Source organism: Nipponia nippon, unplaced genomic scaffold, assembly GCF_047370975.1.
Source record: "Nipponia nippon isolate SJK-2023a ecotype South Korea unplaced genomic scaffold, ASM4737097v1 scaffold_7, whole genome shotgun sequence".
NCBI classification, from domain to species: Eukaryota; Metazoa; Chordata; class Aves; order Pelecaniformes; family Threskiornithidae; genus Nipponia; species Nipponia nippon.
Genome location: NW_028262391.1, coordinates 33,444,510 through 33,466,311, shown reverse-complemented (window position 1 = coordinate 33,466,311; position 21,802 = coordinate 33,444,510). Strand labels below are relative to the sequence as shown.

The window sequence follows — 21,802 nt, the reverse complement described above, 5'->3', positions numbered from 1 at the left end:
CCTTGGTTTCCCTTTGGAAAATGCCAGCTGGAGTCTAACCTCTAGCCAGCCCCTGGTAACGATGAATCACCACCTTGCTGTAACGCTGAGCCACAGGAAAGATTTTATTTTAAACAGGTTTGATGGGAGTTCTGGAATATGAGCGATGATGAGCGTATGAATCGGTTCTCACACACCACCTGATTACTATGTCAGAAAAAAGAAAAAAATCTGTTTAGAATTAGAAGTGTGATGGTTCCTGGCAACAGAAAAACTGAGTTTTCTTGACAGGAATTACATTTTGGGGAACAGAGGGTTCTAGTATTACACAGCAGCACTGATCTATATAGTACTGCCTGTAATACTCACAGGAGCCCAGGGACCACTTGCAGGCCTAAAGAATACAGGAAGAAATGTCAGCTTCACCTCCAAAAAGAAGGGCATAACAATCAGTTTTATTAAGTGTAAACAAATGAAATACTGTGGAAAATACTGCAATATTCAAGTTAAGCAGACACACACACAGAAACTCTTAATTTCTATACAAAGGAAAAAGGCACACATCAAAATGGGATCATATGCACAATGTGTTTTATTAAAAATGCAGTTGTACTTAATGTTATATCAAACAGTTTCATCATATGAAACCAAAATGATGGACCAACGCACACGTTGCCAACACGCAGGATCTTATCAAACCATACATAATTCTAACAAGGGCACCGGCTGAGATGGGATCTGACACAGCCCAAACACCTCGGCTCCTTTGGGAGGGGAAGGTGATGCACCCTGCCCAGCTGGCCCGGCGGAGCTCCAGCTGGCACACTGCTGCACCCCGCGCCCCCCTCTGCAAGGAACAGCTTCTGGTTCAAATAAACAGCCTTGTCCCAGCCCCCCCTTCCTGCCGCACTGCCATCCTCACCTTCTCCCCCAGAGCTCCTCTGTTCCCTATTCCTTCCTCCCTTCGTTCTGGTGATTCAAAACTGCCATCAGTCCCCTCCACCCAGTCCTAACCTTTTCATGCAAGTCCTTAAGGCTCCACACCAGCTCCCCTAATGCATCAGCACAGGAACAGCTTTGGCTTAGTCCAGATAGCAGCGAACAAATCAAAACAACTCAGAGAAGCAAGCTATGAACAGCTGCAATCACAAAGGAAGAGCAAGGAAACCCAAACCAGCGTTATCTCCCCATGCCCTTCTTCGGCTCTGCCTCTCCCAGAAGTCAAATGCTTTGTGCTCAGCCCATCAGCAGTGGCCAAGATGCAAAGTTGCCTTTCATTTTTGCCTGTTACAGAGGAACTTTTCAAGATGAAGGGACTGACCTACGGAAGTATCTAGGCTGTTAAGAGAGCACATTTCATTACCTACACTGGTTTAGTTGCTTTCACTCACCAGCGTATTACAAGTGGTGATGGGGGTCACTGAAGCTGCAAAATGCCTTTGGTAAGCTGCTGACATCCCGGCCTAAGTCCCAAGGTGCATGCTATAGCAGCAGTCCTGACCTCACGCTTCTGAAGAATTTCAACTGAATATGCTCAAGAGCAGGATAGTGGTAGCATCTGCGTAGCCATTACTCAAAATCATCCCATCAAGAATTTATCTCCTCCTGCAGCTAATCTGGAGCCTTTATTAGAAAAGGATTAATTAAAAATAATTTATTATCAGGATTGCTATCATATTTTAGTAACAAGCATAAGCATGCACACCATCTCAATTCAGAGATCATAAAATTCTCCAAGAGAACACTGAGCCAAGCACTATGCAAGCTCATTTTATATTCCAAAACGGAAGGATGCTAGAGGAGGGAGAGCTAAGTGCTCTACCTTGCATTACGCAGCCAGCGCAGGAAAAACGCGAATGGCAACAGGAGTCCCATTCCTTATGCCCTGCATTAACCTCTAAGCTACTTCAGGGTAAGCGTATTTTTGATGCTTTTCTGTTGAAGTACCTGAGGGCACAAGAAAGCAGTATGAGAATTCACGTTCGCTCCTTTTACTGCAGACATTTCTTCCATTCTGTTGTGAGATATTCAAACTCTTTGAAGCTTGATTGATTTTAATGATACCCCGAAGGCTCACATGAGTGTAACAATCCCATTTTTGAACACAATACAGAAGCCACAGTGTTATTTACTATACTTTAAAGACTTTCCTTCTCCACTTTGGGGCAAAAAATTATAATACGCTTTCATGTATCTACTAGGAAACAGACTGCAAGTTATGTCAGTTTTTATACTGCATCAGCTGTAAAGGAGGAACACTGGTCAGGTACTTCAAATATAACGTCTGAAAGACAGTAAAATAAAACGGACTAATTGATAAGAAAAAAAAAAGCAAAAGCATCCATGATTTTATTACAAAAACACCCAGCAACTGTATTTAACACAAAAACAGTAACTGAGAGTCTCATTTTATTTTTCTTTTCAGTGTACATGCTCATTATTATTCCATTTAATTTACAGAGGGGCTATGTAAAATGAAATTAAAATTAGAGAGGAAACAAAAAGGAAGGTTGAGGCATAGAATTTTCTTAGCAAGCAATGATCACAGGAGACAGCACAGATTGAACAGGGATTCAACAGGAGTGACACCTAGGGATAAAGGTAAACAGTAACTTTTTCCTTATCCATTAGATTCTCCGTGGGGCTTTTTTGTTTGTTTTAGCAAAACAGTTTGGAGTATCACAGTATACAGGAAGACTAAATGGCAAAGAACGTCTCACACACACACACACCACATTTATCCCTGCTACTGGTCCAGGATCCAAAACTTCAGTTAACATTCTATTTCCTATCTCTCATTCATTGATAAACTATACAGGATTACACTGTACATGGAGTTAAAATTACAAAAATGTCATATTTACAAAATCTGTACACACATAGTAAAACTCACAAAATTGTCATCTATGTATCACAAGTTGCTACACCAAAATATTAAAAATGGGATAAAATTATACATTTCTCTTGTCCATTTTTAAAAAGGGTTCAATATTTCAAAGACAGACCACCTATTTCCCCCAAATAAGACTGGTAAGAGAACTAGAAACCTAAAGTATCCTCCTGGGATAAAATGTTGCGAGCAGCATCTCCCAACTAGAAAGAAGCCTATATCCTGTCTGCTGGGGTGGGGTGTGCAGTTAGCATATATGTACAGAAATGGCAAAACTACAATAAGGATGTCTTTGGCTAAACCTTTGGCATAAATTAAAATCACACATCAAAAGTTACAGAAAAGGTTTTCTTGGTGATGGCAGAGCTCGGGAATTTCTTTCTGAGATACCATTATATACAGCTTTTCTTTCTCTAAGGAAACAGAGTAGGAATAAAGGATTTCGGAACAGAGGCAAATGAGGCAATGCTATTTCTTCATTAAATTTTTCTGTAGTATGAAAAATTGTATCAAACCTTTTCACTAAAGCATAATTCAATCATAGAAACAACCTCTTCCAGAATTTTTTTTTTTTTAAACTGCATATGAAAAAAAAGATTAGTAAACCAGCCATGGCAGAAAAAAAATTGTTTCAGCATATCAAGTACATATTAGTGCAGGAAGGTGGATAAGTTTGATCCACTGTATAAATAAGCTTTATGCGCAGCGTACATTAAATAACCATCACACCCCACTCACACCCAGTACACAGATGCTCCTCAGTGAAGATAAACGTTTATCAAGTAATTAAAGTGTATGTAGTGCAAATGTTACAACCAAGTATTATGCACATGCTACTTGCTTGGTTTAAAGTTACACAAAGATGTGGTGCCTGAAATCATGGACATATATACATCCTTGTCACACTTGGTACAATGTCCTAAGCCACAGAAATACCGATGTGTTTATATCTATATATATACACACACACGTTTTCTTAAAATGTGACCACCACATCAATACAGTAACACAAACAGACTAAAATCAATACCTGCTTCCAGATGCTCCAAGGCTCAGAAAGTTTGTGCTTCTAACTCTTGCAGTCATTACGTGCCCCTCTTCCATTTCCCCCTTCTGCCAGCTGAGAAGGGGGGACAGTCTCTTCAGGTCTGTGCTGCATAGGATGAGGGCAACGGAGAGGAATAAACGACGGCACAGGCACCTAAGCTGCTTTCCTCCATCAACAGTTCCATGCCCCATGATGAAGGGTTGAGAGAATATCCCCTCCACACCGCTCCTGGGTGGAAAGGCTTATTGAAAAAAAAAATCATAACGTGCTTTCCATATTATAAGTGGCAGCAAATCAAGGCACGCTGTACTAATTTTGTAGCATTGAGATTAGCTGACTTTGCAGGGGATGCTCACTGGGGAAGGTCCGATGTTCTCAACTGGCTGCTGGGCCGCGTTGGGCCGTACAGAGTAACAGAAGCTATGTGATTATTCTGCATCACCTGCAAAAGGACAGCAGGGGAAAAAGGGAAATTAAAAGAACCGTACACCAAACAGGAACTCAGAAGAGTGAAAACAGCGTATATGGAACTGATCTGCCTGAAAAAAGAAATCACAACAACAAAAGAAAGCAACAAGCTCTTGGCTAGCTCCTAAAAACGGTCTCTGCATTTCCGTGACACATTTAAACGCCAGCATGCTCCACCACTACTCAGAGCTGAGTGCATGCATCTCCTGTTAGTATGAGTTCTAGGTGACAAAACTGAAGTCCCAGCTTTAACGTGCAAATGTACAACCTCAGAGCAGAGACTGGAAAGTTGCCTGTCAGTAAGCTCTGAAGTGCTGGCTTTTCTTGAAATGGGAGATAAGAAGCCAGTAGTAATAATAGCAAACTCCTCATCTTCTCTTGCTCAAACAAATAGGAAAGTTTTTCTCCTAACCTCAAAGATCATTCGTTGCAGTCCAAAGCAAAAGGTTGACCCAAATGGGTTAGTGTTGTTCGGAGATGATGACCTGAACAGAAAAGAGGAGGAAAAAAAAACAACACAAAAGGATGTGCGAGGATCAGGAACTTCTTAGGGAAGAATAACCATTCAGTAATATAAGGTAAATTATGGCATCTTTATCATGGCTTTCATCAAAAGAAAGTAAATCTACATTATGCAACACCACTGCTAGACTCCAAGTGAGCCAGAGGATACCTCTGCTTAATGTCACAGAGCCATTACTAATACGCAGGGAGAAAGTAATCAAAGAGTTACTAATGACCTCTATAGGAAAACTGTCTTCCACTGAACTTGAACAGGAAGAACACTGAAAATAAGCAGATACCTAGGAAGAGAGAAGCACCATGTAATTTACTACAAATTATTTTTGTGCAAGATCCTTTCCCACTCTTCAATCTACTTTCTTTCTCAGCCTTTACCAAATGTATTTACTATATGCTGTCTATTAATTCACTGGTTTTATCATGTTAAAAAATTACCCTGTAAGATGCTGAAATAGAATAATCCAAATTTTATTAAACAGTATTTTTCCAGATTAGTGTATCACTTGTCCTTCAGATATTTCTGATATTTTTGGATCATATATACAACAATAGCAGACTCCTGCTGACTGCAATGGATTTTAGATTATAGCCAAAACCACCCCCTAGAAAATATTTACCTTTTAGCCTTTCTTGTAACTGGTTAGTTTCTCAAATTACATACATTTGAGATGTGCTCAGTAAAGCAAACTGTGGTTGAACTACTCTACAACACAGATGAAAAATAGAAGGACTCTATGTTATCACTATTTCACCCCAGCTTTACTTTACATGGCTTCTGCTCTAATGATCTCATTGGAATAAAACAAGAGTAAAGGGGAGCAAAGTACACACTGATTTGGGGGTGCGGGGAACAACCCAAAAAACCCCTCAAACTCAAAAATCACATGAAAGCCTGATGAAAATACCTTGTTAGGTATATCTGAAATTACTGTAGTATTTTCACAGTACCCATGACTTACAGTTGTCTAAAGATAAGTCATAGTTTCATATCATAGAATGATAGCACTGCAAGCAGGTAATGCCTATTTAACCCAACACCCAGCTCAATCCCTGTAGGAACTGAGCAAGTGTAAGCACACCATTCTACCTTCAGTCAGCCTAAAAGAACTGTAGAACAACTATGTATGTTCCTAAAAGCAAGGCTTCTTCAGACAGATTGCTATCATATACACTACACACTGTGCTATATGATGTCATGTTGTTGAAATCCATGTGACTAGTATAAAAAAAATCTACACTATTTATTACACATGAACAGAGATACTTCTTTATATGCTGCTTAGCTCTTCTCCAGATTTTAGAGTTCAAGGAATTTTGGAAATTTCATTCCAAAATTTTCCAAGTTTTCATTCTGCATGTCAGTGTATTTCATCTGAGAGCAGCTATCTAGTCTTGTTAGCGGCCAAAAAGTCTGAAACTGTATCAAAGCAGCCTAAAAGTAGCTAATTCAATAAACCCCCTTCCTCTGCCTAAACTCATCCTCTGTTATCAGCTCAATCCCTGCAAGGAAAAGAGAGATCTTTACCTGTGAAGTACCACTGGCTTTTCTACAGGGTGCCCCAGAAGATCCTGAATACTGTCCCACTGTAAACATAGCAAAGACTTAGTGTTAAAATGAGGCATGGAAAAACTCTTTTTCTATCTAGGAAGAGAGTTGTGTACATTTTTATTTGTGACATGCTCATTTGCCAAATAACACAGAGGCTGTATTTACAGAAGTATTTTGTGACTGAAGCCATACTCAGTAATGGAAGCTATCCATTAGTAGGGCTAGGAAATCCTCCCAGGGTTTATTCTCATTTTTGTCTCATATTAGCTTTGAATTAGAATTATCAATATAAAAAAATTCTAAGGGTCTTATGAGTAAAATGCAGCTGGTAAGTCTTGTAGCATTTCAGGGACGTCTCAGAGAACAAAGCAGCTGTGGGAAACCTCAGCAAAATATCCTCTTACATACCTTTGCAGAGGGAAAAATAGCATCACTGCTACCTCTCCCAAAAGCCTTTCCTTGGTTTAAGTGACAAGTTTGGAAAAGAAGAGAAAGCTGCACTATTTAATGATTGGGAATGTCCAGCAGTTTTCATCACTCTACGCAGACTTAAGAAGCTGCGGTTTCACACACAAGACTGAAATAAGTCAAAGCACTGAAGGATGTAATTCAAATCAAAAAGCAAAGAATGGCACCTTCCAGGTTGCTGACTCCGATTTTTTCTTCCCAATATGGGACCTAAAATCCACCATGGAAAGTCTTTATTTGGCACCCCAGGAGCCAAGAGAGCAGCATTGAGCCTGGCTGAATGTCAGCTGTAGAGACGCTGCTGAACACAATTTTTGAGAAGCTTTTCAACTTAATGTAGCTCTCAAACATGCAGCAGCAACTGCCCAGTTGGGAATTTAATTTAGGTAGTAAGGCTATACAGTCTTCAAGAAGCCTGCTGTCATCAGGAGGTGTTGCGCTAGCAGTGACGTTTTTGTAAGGCCTACTGCTGCCTGAGAAACATCCCATTAGTGGCATGCTTCAGAAGAAGCTGGAAGGGCACTGGACCCTCTTCGTTAAATACTAAATGTCTTCAAGAGCTACGTTAAGTAGAAAAGCTCTGTGAAAGTTTTGTTTATAAAGATCTCCTCCAGCTAACATTCAGCCACCACTGCTACCGCTTTCCCGTATCACATATTTTACTGTTCTATATCTACCTGCAGCTATCTTAAAATTCAAAGCATGCAATAATGCAATAATTTCTTTTACTAGAAGTGTGCTATTACGAATGCCTCCAATCCTTAACACAACAAAGTGTTTAAACCACAAAACATACATTAACTTTTGGCCTTCAACTTTTCTATTTCAAAACATGATACAACTGCTATTATTTCTTCAAAGCGTACTGCAAATTCAGCATAGATCATTTAGATGGCTTAAGAAAAGAAGGAAAACATTCAGTTCTGCATACCTTACTGTATGTTGTACATGTTTCAGTCTGTGAATCAGCACTATCTATGAAAGAAAAACAGAAAAGCCTTTACAGTTTATGCCTGAACAGTGTCCTATATAATCCTTTATTTTGGGAGGTTAGTTCAGATAGCAGGAGACATATGAGCATTCGATCAGTTCATATACAAATTTACCAGCATTTATTAGCACCCAGAATTGTCAACAACATTGATTAAATGCCAGTTAAGGTGATTAAACAAACCTATTTACAGCAAGTTCCAAGTTCTAACACTATATATGTTTAAGCTGTAATCTTACATAGAAGAATACCAGCGTAAAAGAAACTACATCTCTTTGCACAAAGTCAACACGCCTAGCACAGCCACCCACTGAGATAACATGATGCGCCGCTCATCAAGCCCAAACACGCTTGGGAAGGAAGCTGGCTAAAGCTGACAGCTTGAGACTCAGGAGCTGGGAGGCCTCAAATCAACTAAAACGCCACTCTTTCAAAAACAAAGATAACAGAGCGCTTCGGAATTGCAGTCTATCTATTGAATAATAAAAAGCTGCAGGTGAGGACAGCATTGCATTTATGCTTACAATTAAAAATAAATTGTTTGCTGGTGGTTTCAAGAACTGTTTCATGCATACATTTGGGGACTTCTGAATACTGAAAGCACCTTCCTAAAGCAGTGGGAATGGACCTAGACACTAAACACATCAAACATAGCAAATGGTCTTTAATTTGATCAAAAGCTCCTCTGTATTTTCCACCTGCTAAATAAGCATGCTCTCTTTATCTTGAAAGAGTTCACTTGAACTCTGGCTGTCAATTTATTGTCTGAAGTTGAACTACAGAAGGGAGTTAATAAAGCTGCATCAGGCACTACCACCAGATAGAAGAAGATGGGCCCTTGACAAATTTTGTCACATTTGTTTTCAACTTGTTACATGTCCCAAACATAAGCTAGAGACCAGAAAGGTGAATTAAAACCAACCAACCAAAAAGGCCCAGACAAAAACCCAAAAAAACCCAGACATATTCAGAAGAGATTCATGGTATTACTTGAAGTGCATAAAAATAATCAGAAATGAATGCCTCTGAAGTATTGCACAATAACCTAAGGGGAAATAATTTAAAAAGTGAGAACTTTCATGCTTATTCTCTTGGCTAGAGTACATATCAACTTTCGTATAAGCTTGTACATACAGACATTGTTTTTCCAGGTTTTTATTCCTCTACATGCTCAAGCTGCTGTGACAGCCACAGGAGAACTGCACTTCACTTACAGTGAAAACCAATCAAAATGAAGAAATCATCCCTGGCCAAAACCTTACCCAGCATCCAGTGTTCCCTGGATAATCAAAATATACGCTTTCCCAGTGCACCCGTTAATTCTTACTTAAGAGAAGTCTACCTTGATCTCTATGGTCTTCAAACAAACAAGGTTCCCCATGCTTTGTTGCAATTACTTACATACACAGAGCTGGGCACATCTAAATATCTTGTAGAATTCAGCACTACTGATTATATATATTTTTTTTCAAGTAGAGATTTTCAAGTGAACACAACAGACATACTTTGTCTATAGCACATAGAGCAAACATATTCCAGATGTTTGTTCTCATTCCCAGCTAAACCAGTTTATATTAAATATCATGAATAAGCCTTTCAAGAGCAAGTTCAGGATTAAAAAGTTCAACAGTGGACTCGACAGACCAGCTCAGACTAACACTGCCTTACAGATTTTGAGCCTCCAGATACAAGTTAATTCATTTTAGCAGAGTGGCAGCACTACAGAAAATTAGTGATGTTGCAGCTAAATATTCATATGATCCAAGTAACTAAACAAGGTGTAAATAAAATCAGAGAACTGCTAACTTGTCCTGAAGTATCTTTTTCACCTAACAAATAGAAACCTAACCCCAAAATTTTTCCTCCATCTCAATGACTTTCACTGTTAGCATCCTCTGATAACGAAGGATGCATTAGAAATGAAAACTGATCGTACCTCCCCTTTGAGCATTTTGTGGTACATGCCCCCCGAAGCACGACAAGAGATTAACTACTCACCTCGCTTAATGACTAGTGGAATCTTGAATTCACAGCGATGGTAACTAGAAAGTGCAAATCATAAAGCTATTAGAAAACAGAAGACCCAAAATAAACTGCATAGCACAAACTTAGGGCTTTTAATAACCTGTTTAATGAAGAGTCACATGAATAATAAAATGAGAGTCTCAATGCTAACATATTAAGAAGAAAAGTTCTCATTTCTATTTTCTATATGAAAAAAGGCAGCAGCCTGGCAATGTCCTAACAATTTTCTAAAGGACACGAAAGGTCCTTCAGCACAGCTTAGAAACAGTACTATAGATTTCTCCATCACTAACACCAACTGCCTGAAGACACGTTTGCTTTAATCAGACAACCAATCACTTATTCCTTAACTCATATTACTCCCCTAAAAAGTTTACATTTAAAATGTATTGAAAATACGTTCAGAAGCATGAGAGAAATTTTTTTCTTAATCACTAACTGAAATGTCAGGAGAAAACCAGCAGCCCACCTACCAGTAAGCAGACACTCTTGCTAATACAAAGTTTGCCTCTAGCAAGAGAGTTTGCACATTATAGCTGGACCAAGAACTACCTTACCTCATTTACTGCTTTAAGACATACTTGACAATATAAAGACATTTAAAAGTAAAAAGAAAATCATTTTTAAAAAGTGCTAATAATGATGGCTGAAACCTGCACAGGTTACCAGATACACCAAAAACACTTGGGGAAAAAAATACTGGAATTCTATAAAGGAAACGTAAGATTTCCTTTTCAGGTGTTTTAAAATACTCTTTAACAGATCAGTTCTTTACACTCACATGTTAAAATTGTAATGACCAGGATAATTTGTATGCAGGACAAATTTCTTCACCTTGTGAGTGTTTGCATCAAAGAGAATATCCTGTTGAAGATAAGACAGACATGAAGCAATTTGGACAGAGGAAGGTGGCTTTCCCCAAAGTAACCTGAGATTAGTTACAACAGTACCTGTATACAGTGATATGTATCTAGCTCATTGGAACCGAATGGAACTATGAAAAGCAGTATTTGAAAATGAGACTATTTGTAAATTCAAATAAATGCACATTTCCTCCAGCACTCAATCACAACTGCAGTTTCATTTGCTAATGTTGGCACGTTTTCTAAGGAGATCTTGTTTTTCTGCATATTATTTACAGTAATGTAGACTGAAGCAAAATAGCTGTAAGGAGGGACGTGAAGGTTGCATTACATCCCACAACTCGGCAAACTTTCACAGTTGATACACCTATCTCAGTTCTGTGGGACAGGAGCATGGATTTCAGAAACAAGAACTAGTATATCTATGCATCAGGCATGGCAGAGGGAGAAAACCTAAGAGAATGCCAAAGTGCAAACAAAAAGAGCCCTCCATCCACTGGTGGAGATGATAAAATGTTACTGATTGAATTTACAAGTGCTAGAGAAAAGTCAATGTTGTCCTTCACATCCAGAGATTCCTAAGGCAGTGATCAAGAGTTTTCCAGTCTCTCATTTCCCACAGCCTTTGGCCTTCTGAAAGGACTGCTGTGTAGCTAAATCTAAACTTTACATTAATTTGTTTACGGAAGCTTCCCACTCACCACTCCAAGTGTGAAATAATTGAAGAAGTAGTCATTGCACTTTGATGGGACCTGCTTATGGGGCGAGGGCGAATGGATTTTCATCTGCAAGAAACAAATTTTTTTAGGTGTATTTAATAACGCTCAAAGATAAATGCCATTAACAACATCACTACATTCAAACAAATTGCCATAATCTCATCTGAAGGCCTTGTTCAAATATGTAAAACACTGTGCTTCATGACAGGATGATCAGCTGTCTGCAGTGGCACAATGACACATCAGGTTTTTTTCTTTTTTAGTTATCTGAAGTAAAAGGTTCACACATATGCTGCTATGTAAAAACATTAGGAAAGGATCAAAGTATATGCTAAAGTTATTTTACATAAAATATAATTTAAAAAATAGGGAATTATAAGATATAATTAAAAACACTTGCTAAGGCTCATTTGGATTCAAAAGTGCTCCCGTTTTTATTGATTTTTAAACCACTTAAAATGATGCAATTTTTTTTTTTTTTAAATTTAAACAGATTTACATCGATTTAGCTTAAAAAAAAGCTTTTTATAATCAAATTACATAACAGTTCATCCTGGTCTATTATATGTCAAATGAAGCACTCATAATTTGTGCTACATGGAAGTTTAACTTCACTGGCCTTGCAAAATGCAGGCCCTGTGATTAAACCGGGACAGCACTGAAGAGAGACAAAGTCCTGCGCCTGAATCAATTCCCTCACCTTATCTTCGGACTTGTAGAAGACTTTGTGCGGAGACCCCAGGGTGCTCAGCACATCCTGGCACGAATCACCAAAGTACACGCAACGCTCAAATACCCGCATCTTGGCATCGGCTAAAACACCCGGGCCACAACCTGCGGAACGGAAAACAACTCAAAATTCATCCTTTCTGATCAAAGAATCCATCAGCAAATCAACACCAAAAGCTTAGCATTCCTCTATTTGTCACAAACCAGCTGCATTCTTTAGACAACAGTGCCAAACTAAATTTAACCTTTTATTTTTTTAAGAAATGTTGAAACTGTTGCAAAGTGATGTGCGTGCTGACGGTTGCACAGATCCCCACCTTAACCTCCAACTTCAGCAATGCTGTCTTCATTTCCTTGCCATTCACATGAACGTGACTTGCTGACCTAGTCAGTCTCAATTTGATCAGCTGGTTATTAGCAGTAAATACCAAGAATTATTGCTATCCTTAAAATATTCTACTTTAGCAACTAGAGATGTATCTCCAGCTAAAAAAGTAAAGCCCGTGAAGTGAAATTCCTCATCCATATTAACAGAAAACATACATTCTTTACTGAAGATTCCCATAGCTTATTAAATCAATAGCAAGTATGTTCCTACACAAACAACGTTAAAAATGGATCTTGCTGAATAGCCATTACATAGATGAATGGCTGACATACGTTACTAGATGCTGAGAAACAAAGATCTTACAGTCTGTGACCCCATTTGCTTTCAGGAATGCAGCGTCTTACATTTACGAGAATGGATGTACACATATGCAGCAGTTACTGCAATATACAGGATGTGCTCTAAATACACACTGCTTTTCTCACTTACACATTATTATATGTAGCCAGTTACCCAATAAAATAAATCATAAAAATCCGATTGAGTCATCCTTGATTTCTTAAGCAAGAGTTACTTCAAATTAATACACTTGCAGAGAAACTTGTGCTAGAACAGGTGTGTAATATGTTCTACAACGGAGTTTCTGCAGACTTTGGCAAGAAAAGAACAGCACATGTCCAGACTGCCTCTCTGCAAGTTTTAGTCTGAACATTACTGATATATTTTAATAATTATTTTATTCATTGACAACATTTCCTTTAAGCTACATATATATATTTTTAACTAAACTTGACACTCTACCTTAGAAGTGTCCAATTTCTCAAAATCATTTATATTACTATGATGTTATAGCTAACTCCTTCCCTAGTACACGAGGATATATGTTCCCTGTCCTAGGCAGCTCTCCATTATCTTCCTCTGTAAAGAGAGAAGCAAAGTAACTTGAAAGCATCTGCTCCATTTTTATTCATGATTTTTTATTCTTCATCTTAAATTTTCTCCTTTTCAACTTTTGCATATTGGGAACGTATTCCAAGTGTTTCCTCATGATACATACAGCTAGTAATCAGAAGAGGTCAAAAGCTGAGCCTGCTAATGAAAAGTGTTAAAAACACCTCAGTATTTTTTCTTAAAAACATTGTCAAGTCTCAAGTCATGGTGACTGAACAAGGCTCCTTTGCAGTCACCATATCTTTCCCTAATTTCTAAGCCTACTCCCCCCCCCGCCCCGTCTCTGAAAGCACACAGAAGAAGGTATTCATCAGCCTGTCACTTTCACTGCTGTCTCCTACAGCAAATGAAAACAGAACTGAATTTAAAGTGCAGTCTAAGGCTGCAGCATTGATGTAGTCTCTTGCTGGCATTTTTAAAAGCCTTCCAGAATTAATCACAAAAATATCAACATTATACAGCTCACTGAAATCTCAGAAAAAGCACACGTACATAAGGTTTCTTGATTTCTCATGGTTTTTTCAGTGATGTACTTTCGTCTGTTTTATTCTACACATACACCTGGAGACGAACTCCATTTCTGTAAACAGAGTCTAAAGACTCGGAACTACAGAGGGCAGGGCTACAGTCCTCCATCATTTCTCCAGGGCCAGGGAAATGCAGCAGCAGGCAGACTCACCTTCACAGGGTTTTTATTGGGTTTTGTTTCCAATAGTTCAAAATAAGGTATATAGAACACCTTGAAATCACCTGTAAAATCATCACAAATAACCTATGCTTAATTTATACAGGTTTATCCCTCTTTTCCTGAGGAAAGCAACCAGTTTGATGTTCTGAGTGTCACTAATACCTGCAGTGAGTAGGCGAAGCCGTAAACCTGAGGGTCCAGTTCCATCTCTCAGAACATCAACATTCTCAGCATACACATTACCAAGGAAACAGCTGAGGGGCATCAAGGGAGCCCTGAAACCAATCATACAAAAGATGTGCATAGGATTCACTTAATCATCAAATCTTCCATTAACAAGCTGGTACCAGTTCACTGGAACAGAGTACGTTAATTCTGACAAAGCTGCATTTAACTCAGAAGATTAAACTTTATATTAGACACAAGGATCAGAAAGTCTGGGGAAAAAGGAAGGGGAACAACAAGGCAGCACTCAAATGCAGGACCTTTAGTATTAATGAAACAAACAGCGAGTTTCAAAGACTCCAGAAATTCCAGAAACTGTATCTAGCCTTTGGATACCTCCTATGAGGATGTATCATTTCAGACTTTTCTCAGGGAAAATGGGAGTTGTACAGTTTTTAGATACCTGCTCCTTGAACTCGGCATATCACACAAACACAGCGGAAAAGCCTTCTCTGTGATGCTCTCCCTGCTCTTGGGATGATACTGCATAGCCCAGAACATGAATTCAGCTTGTGCAGGTACACCACAAACAATTGCTCTGCTTTACTGGGACAGTTCTCATTTCAATTTAATTACAATAATATATGAGAAAATTATAACAGCCCCAAGACAGATATTTTCAACAGAAAGGCTGCTTTTTTGTGCGTTAGTCTGCATATGCTCTGTAAAATTCACTTTTCTTATGTGAATTTCTCCTCTGTGTGAACGGCACACACACCCCAGAGCCCCATGTGACAATTAGTGCTTTCACTAAAGCCCACCATGTCACAGATAGGCACAGACAACATTTTTCTGAAGTGCACTTATTCCTAATTAGGAGACAACGTCTACAATAAACAAGGTTCCCTCCCTTCTGAGCAGTAATCCACAGATGTGTTAATCTTCTCCTAGCATTAAAACACAACTGTCTCTACAAAAACTACCTTATCAGTTTGGGTTTTTATAAGCTGAAAGGAAGAATTTACAGAAGTCCTTTCAATTTTTCCTCGAGTAATGAACACCAGGAACAACATTTTTAGAAAGAGCAAAACATCAGATGTTGTACAATAAATTACTGCTTAAAAGACAACAGAATACAATACCACAGAAAACATTAACCATATTAAAATACAACTATTCCATTAGTATTAAGGCATGAAGATTAGTTTCCTCAGAATGGCAAGTTCAGTCAGATAACTGCAAATATATTGAATATATGGTAGATTATGCATATGGCTTAAGCCTGAAAACACATATTTTATTATTTTTGTATAGCAAGAGAGTTTGGGACTCTTGGCAGGACCCTGCCATGACATACATAGTACCAATACACCGCAAAACTACTGACTGCCTACACCAAGTTTGATTTGTCTAGGGAGAGGTCATTAGCATGCAAACAAAATCTAGAGTAAGAATAGCCTGACTGTATCTCTTACTAGACTCACTACATTTCCTCCTTTAATTAATGAATTAATTTTCAGGTCAATTTAATTAGCCTGTTACAGCTGAGCCAAGCTGATTTTATAGCAACATAAATCAAACCAACATTTGATTATAAGGTCTGAGGACAACACCCATGAAAATTTGAAAGAGGTTGGTATCTAAAGGCATTCTGCACACTACCAAATTCATAAAAGACCTAAACTAAAAAAGTGTATGATTATATTTAGCATTCGCAAAACCCTAAATAAATGAGGAAGAAAAAGTACATTCTAAATGATCAAAGCAGCATGACCAGCTGTACATACTTGGTATCCTGCAGACTGTTTCCGTTATAGATGTACATACGTTTCACAGTCGCACCATGTGGAATTTGCAGAGAGGCCAGACCATGGGCAAAGTTAGGCTGTGGATATACAAAATCATTCTTGTTACATGACACAGTCGACTCTTCAGGTCAAAGTTACAAATTACATTAGAAATACACTATATGCTTACCAATTCAGGTAAGTCTCTAGCCAAAGACAAGGGGCAAAAACAACAACAAAAAACCCCCTTCTAGATGGCATTTCTTTACATTACACCACTCCTGGATTCCCAAGCTAGGGTGAAATGCTCACTATGCTTATCCACCAAAAGATGGCACTAGTCTGACAATTAGCCATGGTGGTGTACTGAGAATTCAAGTTTTCTTGGCTTGATCACTGGCAGCTAGCAATATAAAAGTATTTGTACTCATAAGCTGTATTTGTGTTCTAAGAAATCGGCTATCTGAAAGGTAGAACTTCTTTTTTCTCTCCCACTGCATTAATTTCAGCCTTTTAACATTTTTGCTGGTTTGTAAAATGCCTTTATCTGATGAACGGAGACCCATTCATTAAATAGATTTTCCGCTCTCCTTATCACCACATTCTTACACATATTGTTTTGATGGGGACTTTGAGTGTTCTCATCAAATAGAAAGTGTGCTAAGGAAGTCAGATTCATTCTAGTGTGGTAAGAGCCTATTTCTTTCAACTCTGAAGATGACAGGACCTTCTTCAAGACTGTCAACATACTTTGCTGGCACTGGACAGAAAAGAAGCCAACTTCGTCACAAGCAGTCAACAAAAACAAGATGCACAATATGCAAACTATTATCCTGGTCTACTTTAGCAGGACATCACATAAGGTAAACACAAAAAGTTATTCTTTGAAAAACAAAATTAACCCAGAGCAATGACTTTCACTGCTGTAGGTATTTAGAAGGGAACCTCTACTACTTTAGCAAATCTAGAGATGCCCTGATTTCAAGCCTCTTTCTGAACTTGCCCAGAACATGAACACCTCAAAACACAGCTTTCTAAAGTAGTCAGACTTCAGATTACTTTTTAACATACTTATGCTTTAGCAACAGAGAAATCATCTCTAGAGCCTTATATGCCTCATTTCTTAACAGAAACTGTGCGTAGGTTTTCATGTTCTCCTCACCTGCAGTTTGTTACCAGCTATATGAAAACCCCAAAGTTTTCTTCAGAGTTTTTTCATTTCCATAAGTAGAGGTGACTCGATGATCCTTATGGGTCCCTTCCAACTTGAGATATTCTATGATCTTTTCAAATCTTCGGCATAACAATTGATGTTTTTAGCAGCTCGGCCATTTCATTCATAAATGCCCTGGGAACCCTTGCATGAAAAGCAACTACTCTTTGTTGGGACATTCTTTTTGTTTGGCTTATTCAGTTTCTATTTACCTTCCAATATTTCTGAAACCCAACTGACCTTCACTATTGCTAATAGTAGTTTCCCCTGGTTATCCCCTGTTCTCTCACATATCAAAACACAAGTGCTAGGCTGTGACATAAAAACATGTGTCAGCATGTTGGTTGATTTCTCCCACTTTGTTTTGGCTCTTTGGACGCTCCTTTTTATTTTAATACCATACAGCATGCATTCTTTTTAACTGATAAGCCTAGATAATACAACTGAGAGCATTTCCATCCTCACACAAAACAAGTTATACATACATTTTTGCTAGTATAAGTAGAAATCACAGAAGACCTGATCTCATTTCCACTATAGACAGCGATTTCCAAAGATTTCAGAGAACGCAGTAATACATTCAATTATTCAGTAACTCATCCGAACATTTGGTGAATATGCAAACAGGCGTTACAAATAAAGCTCATTCATTTGGCTTTCTAAAAGCACTCATGCTGAAGGACACTTAAGATGAAAATGTATTTTATGAACTCTACCCTAGTTTAGTTGCGTAATCACTTTGATGAGATTCAAAAATATCTGATAAAAGAACAGCCTTCCAGTAGATTGCTTAATATTTACGTATTTGCATAGACAGCGCTCATATTTTTAGAGGACTCTTTGCAACAACAGAACCGCGAGTCCCAGTTCACGATGCAAGCAAAGCCTCTAAGCATATGCCTTCTGCTAAAAGGAAGAAAATTTTTCACTTCTAAGTGATTACATAGCATGAATAAGAGCACAACTGAGGAGTTAAATTCCTACCAAATTACTGGTTTCTTTTGCTTGCAGGCAAGACATGTTGTAGGTGATATTTTGCAAGTACCATAGAGGCAAAAAAGACTACCCATTAACTAAGAATGATTGCTGACCTCGTACTTCGGAGTTTCAGTCCAGGAGTCTAACTGAAAAGAAAACGACAGTCCTCTGAAATTGAGGTGAAAGAGTTGCTCAGCTGAATTATACACTAAAAGGGAAAAGAAAGTAAAAACACAAAGTTACCAAAATAAACTAAGAATTCTCCAGTTCATATCTAACAGCATTTTCATCACCTCAATGAATTTACTACATCTCAAGATGCAGGCGGAACACAATTACACAGAACAGTAATAGCTTTCCTTTTAATTTGTTGCAGTAGAAACATAGCAGTAAGAGAAACCTTAGATTGATTAAAGTAAGAGTTGCCTATGTAAGCCTGTAGGCACTAACCTATCCCTAATGATACAATTATACAATATGACACAATCAATTATACCTTAATATCCCTAAAGTAGTTTAAAGAGCTACTATTAGTACAAAACAATTCTGTTCATTGTTATGTGAAACACTTGTACAATATTAGCCAGAAAGTCTTTTAGACAGATGTGCCCGGAATGCTGATAAATTCTGTATTTCACACCAGCGGGAAGCATATTCCTGAGTAGGAGCTTGCAGGTACCTCCCTGCCACTTCCACCTCTCCTTCCCAAGAGGAGCTCCAGCTTGCATGCCCCAGTTCAGCTACCTGTGTTCCCGAGTAATACGGCACAAGAAGGAAATGCTTCAGACATGCAGGCCATTTACTACTTTTAATTATCATTGTATCACCAGAAACACCAGTCGATACTGCTTTTGCAAAGAGCAGTAATAAATTAGAACACGCGCAGACTTCCAGCTCTCGTCACGTCACAAGATGTCCTGATTTATTGCAATAAATTGCACATCATCAACTATAAACAGCAATAAAAGTCATCCCAGTACTTACAAGACATACTGTTTTGTGAGACTGTAGAAAGCTTAAAAACAATCCCAGGACACTGGGAGCTTGGGAACAGTTTTGGGATTCATGCTACCAAACTACCTGTGCCTGGTAGCCACTGGGGGGAACGCAGTGTTCTTCTAACACACAGGATCTGGTTCATTTGCAAAACAGTTTGAAAACAGCAAAAACCAGTAAAGAAACACTCCAACAAGAGAAGCTGCTTTCTTCCACTTTACCAAAGGAAACTGGTTTGATATTCTCTTTTTTTTCCTTACAATTTTATATTTAAGATGACATAGCATAGAGAGAAAATGCATATAAATATATCCCCCGCAAGTGTCTTTCCAATGTTCGACTTGAGACATGTCACAAGATATCTGGACAATGCCAGACCACCCAAGATAGAAAAATAATAGTTGAGCAATAAGCATAAAGCTTTCAAAAGTCATCATTTGCCTTTGCTGCAGAATGTGCTGGTTAAGAGCATTTTCCCTGCTTGTCACTCAACGGAAAACGTGTGGGGAGAGGGAAATGTTTTGATCTGCAGGAAAATGACACAAATCTCTCTCATGTGATAAATTATGATGCATCTTTTCCAAAGCCCACAGCCAGCTGGAGAAGTGTTTTTCCCCTAGTCATGCCAAGTGTGATATCTGATTATATAAATCGCATCAGTTCCCATCCCCTGCAATGTTTGTTGATGTTTAGACTTGAAGGGCAAGGAATGTTTTTATCCTTACAAAGTTGTCTCGTGTCTCCCTCAAGACCGTATGTCACAAACATGTGACTGAACAAGGTAAGCCTTTTTTTTTTTTTTTAAATTTATTTACTACACAGGTATCCTGCAGAACAATTCAATTCAAAATTGCTCATAGAAGCAAAAAGACTGCTTCTTTGCTGCTGCACTCTGGGTGAAGGACGGGGAGAGAGTTTGCCTTCCAGGAAAGCAGCAGAGTGTGACCAGATGGAAAATGTTTCTGTAGAGCAGGACGGGACAAAGCCACCAACACCAGCAAGCCTGCAGAACAGACACAGTCCTGATAAAAGCAGAGGCAGATCCAAAAGTCAAGTCTTCCTGGTATCAAGCACAAAACTTTTCTGGCACCCCAGGGGAGCCTGGGCAACCTCTGAAGTCTGAGAGTTACAGAGCTAGAAGACAGGATCTCCCCCCATCCTTGCAAGGCCACTGTGGCAGGAGGGAAGGATGGTTTTATTTTTCTACGTTACGACTTCAGTTCAATCCCACAGCCCTTATCCATGCTGAATGGCACTTCAGCAAACAGCCACGTCCAGAAGGACTCAGAACAGGATGTAATTTCAACAGAACCACTGGCGAGAGCAAGCGCTCCCCAGCAGGAGGTCAGGTCAGAGAATCATGGAAATGTGGGATAAAATCTTGGCTTGGACGAAGCTATTGACCTCCAAAGTGGTCATGTTTCAATCAGCCCCGTGACAAAGATACTACAATGTTTCAAACTAACATTAGCCAAAAAGTAATGAAGCTGGTTGCAATTTTCCTGATGACTCTTCTTTTTTAAAACCACTGATTTGGCAAAACCAAAACTGCTCACTGAAGGTTGGTTTCAACACAAAACCGTTGCTAACCTTTTGAAATATGTTTTGAAAGTACCACTGTATCCTGTTGCAGGAGAGTTCTGCTGCAACCACCTTTCTTTTAAGTGAAAGACAACATTTTGTTTGAAATTCTAGTGGAGGTTAACACGGAGATAAGTAACAAAATACTTTTAAACTTAAAGGGCTTGCATTGGGGTTTTGGAGGAGTATTGGTACAGGGAAGAAAAGGGATGGTTATGTCATACTTTCATTCATGAAAACTGACATTTGGTACTTTGGTCACATTAAGAGGAAGGTTTGTCTTCCCACCTTTCACTCCCCACCCCAGCTCAAATTTTTGTGGGACATGAAAACACCATCATTATCCCTCCCACATGCTGAAAACTATTCTGTTTTTTTGCCTTTTCTCGTATCTATGTGTCATTGGATGAAAAGATGTCATGAAAAACTATCATCAGATGAAGCAAGTGTGCAAGTTTTCTTAATTGAATATGATAGGCACACAAAATCTGGCAAATTTAGCACGAGGACATATGGTGCCAAGCTATGCTTTTAAGTGCTTGTATACAATTTTATGCAGTAATAAGACATGCTATTGGTATCATAAGCAATGCTTACAGCTGGTTATTTATTTTTATGGTTCATAATACCACAATTTTGCAAGCACTTCTCCTCTAAATATTTGCAAATAAGCCATTGTCATAGAACAAGCTAAAATTATAAACAGTCTTGTACATACTGTTTCCATAATAGCTAACTGAAGTTCTCAGAGTTTCTGCCTAAGAGGAAATGTTAAGAGCATGACCAAAGCGAAATTTAAAAAGGCTGATTCTGGTCCTTGGAGTATTATGACTAGAAATCCTCCAAGCTTCATTTATCTCAATC

General features: G+C 38.6%; 1 protein-coding gene across 6 annotated transcripts in view; it reads right to left on the bottom strand.

Annotated features, from left to right (window-relative positions):
- Positions 1–2,313: 2,313 nt before the first annotated feature.
- The window catches only part of PHAF1 (phagophore assembly factor 1), a 35,331-nt gene continuing 15,842 nt past the window's right edge, over positions 2,314–21,802 (bottom strand). For 2 of the 6 annotated variants that reach the window (XM_087739840.1, XM_009469238.2), the window contains 11 exons: positions 18,475–18,569; positions 16,171–16,268; positions 14,381–14,493; positions 12,223–12,356; positions 11,505–11,588; positions 10,722–10,804; positions 9,914–9,957; positions 7,856–7,899; positions 6,433–6,491; positions 4,798–4,870; positions 2,314–4,359 (listed from right to left, as the gene is read on the bottom strand). In XM_087739840.1, the coding sequence (XP_087595966.1) occupies positions 4,270–4,359; positions 4,798–4,870; positions 6,433–6,491; positions 7,856–7,899; positions 9,914–9,957; positions 10,722–10,804; positions 11,505–11,588; positions 12,223–12,356; positions 14,381–14,493; positions 16,171–16,268; positions 18,475–18,569 (917 nt within the window). In that variant the 3' untranslated portion in view covers positions 2,314–4,269. Of the gene's footprint in view, positions 4,360–4,797; positions 4,871–5,125; positions 5,189–6,432; positions 6,492–7,855; positions 7,900–9,913; positions 9,958–10,721; positions 10,805–11,504; positions 11,589–12,222; positions 12,357–14,380; positions 14,494–16,170; positions 16,269–18,474; positions 18,570–21,802 lie in introns of all 6 variants that reach the window. The other 4 variants (XR_015700535.1, XM_087739842.1, XR_015700536.1 and 1 more) reach the window with 4 other exon arrangements.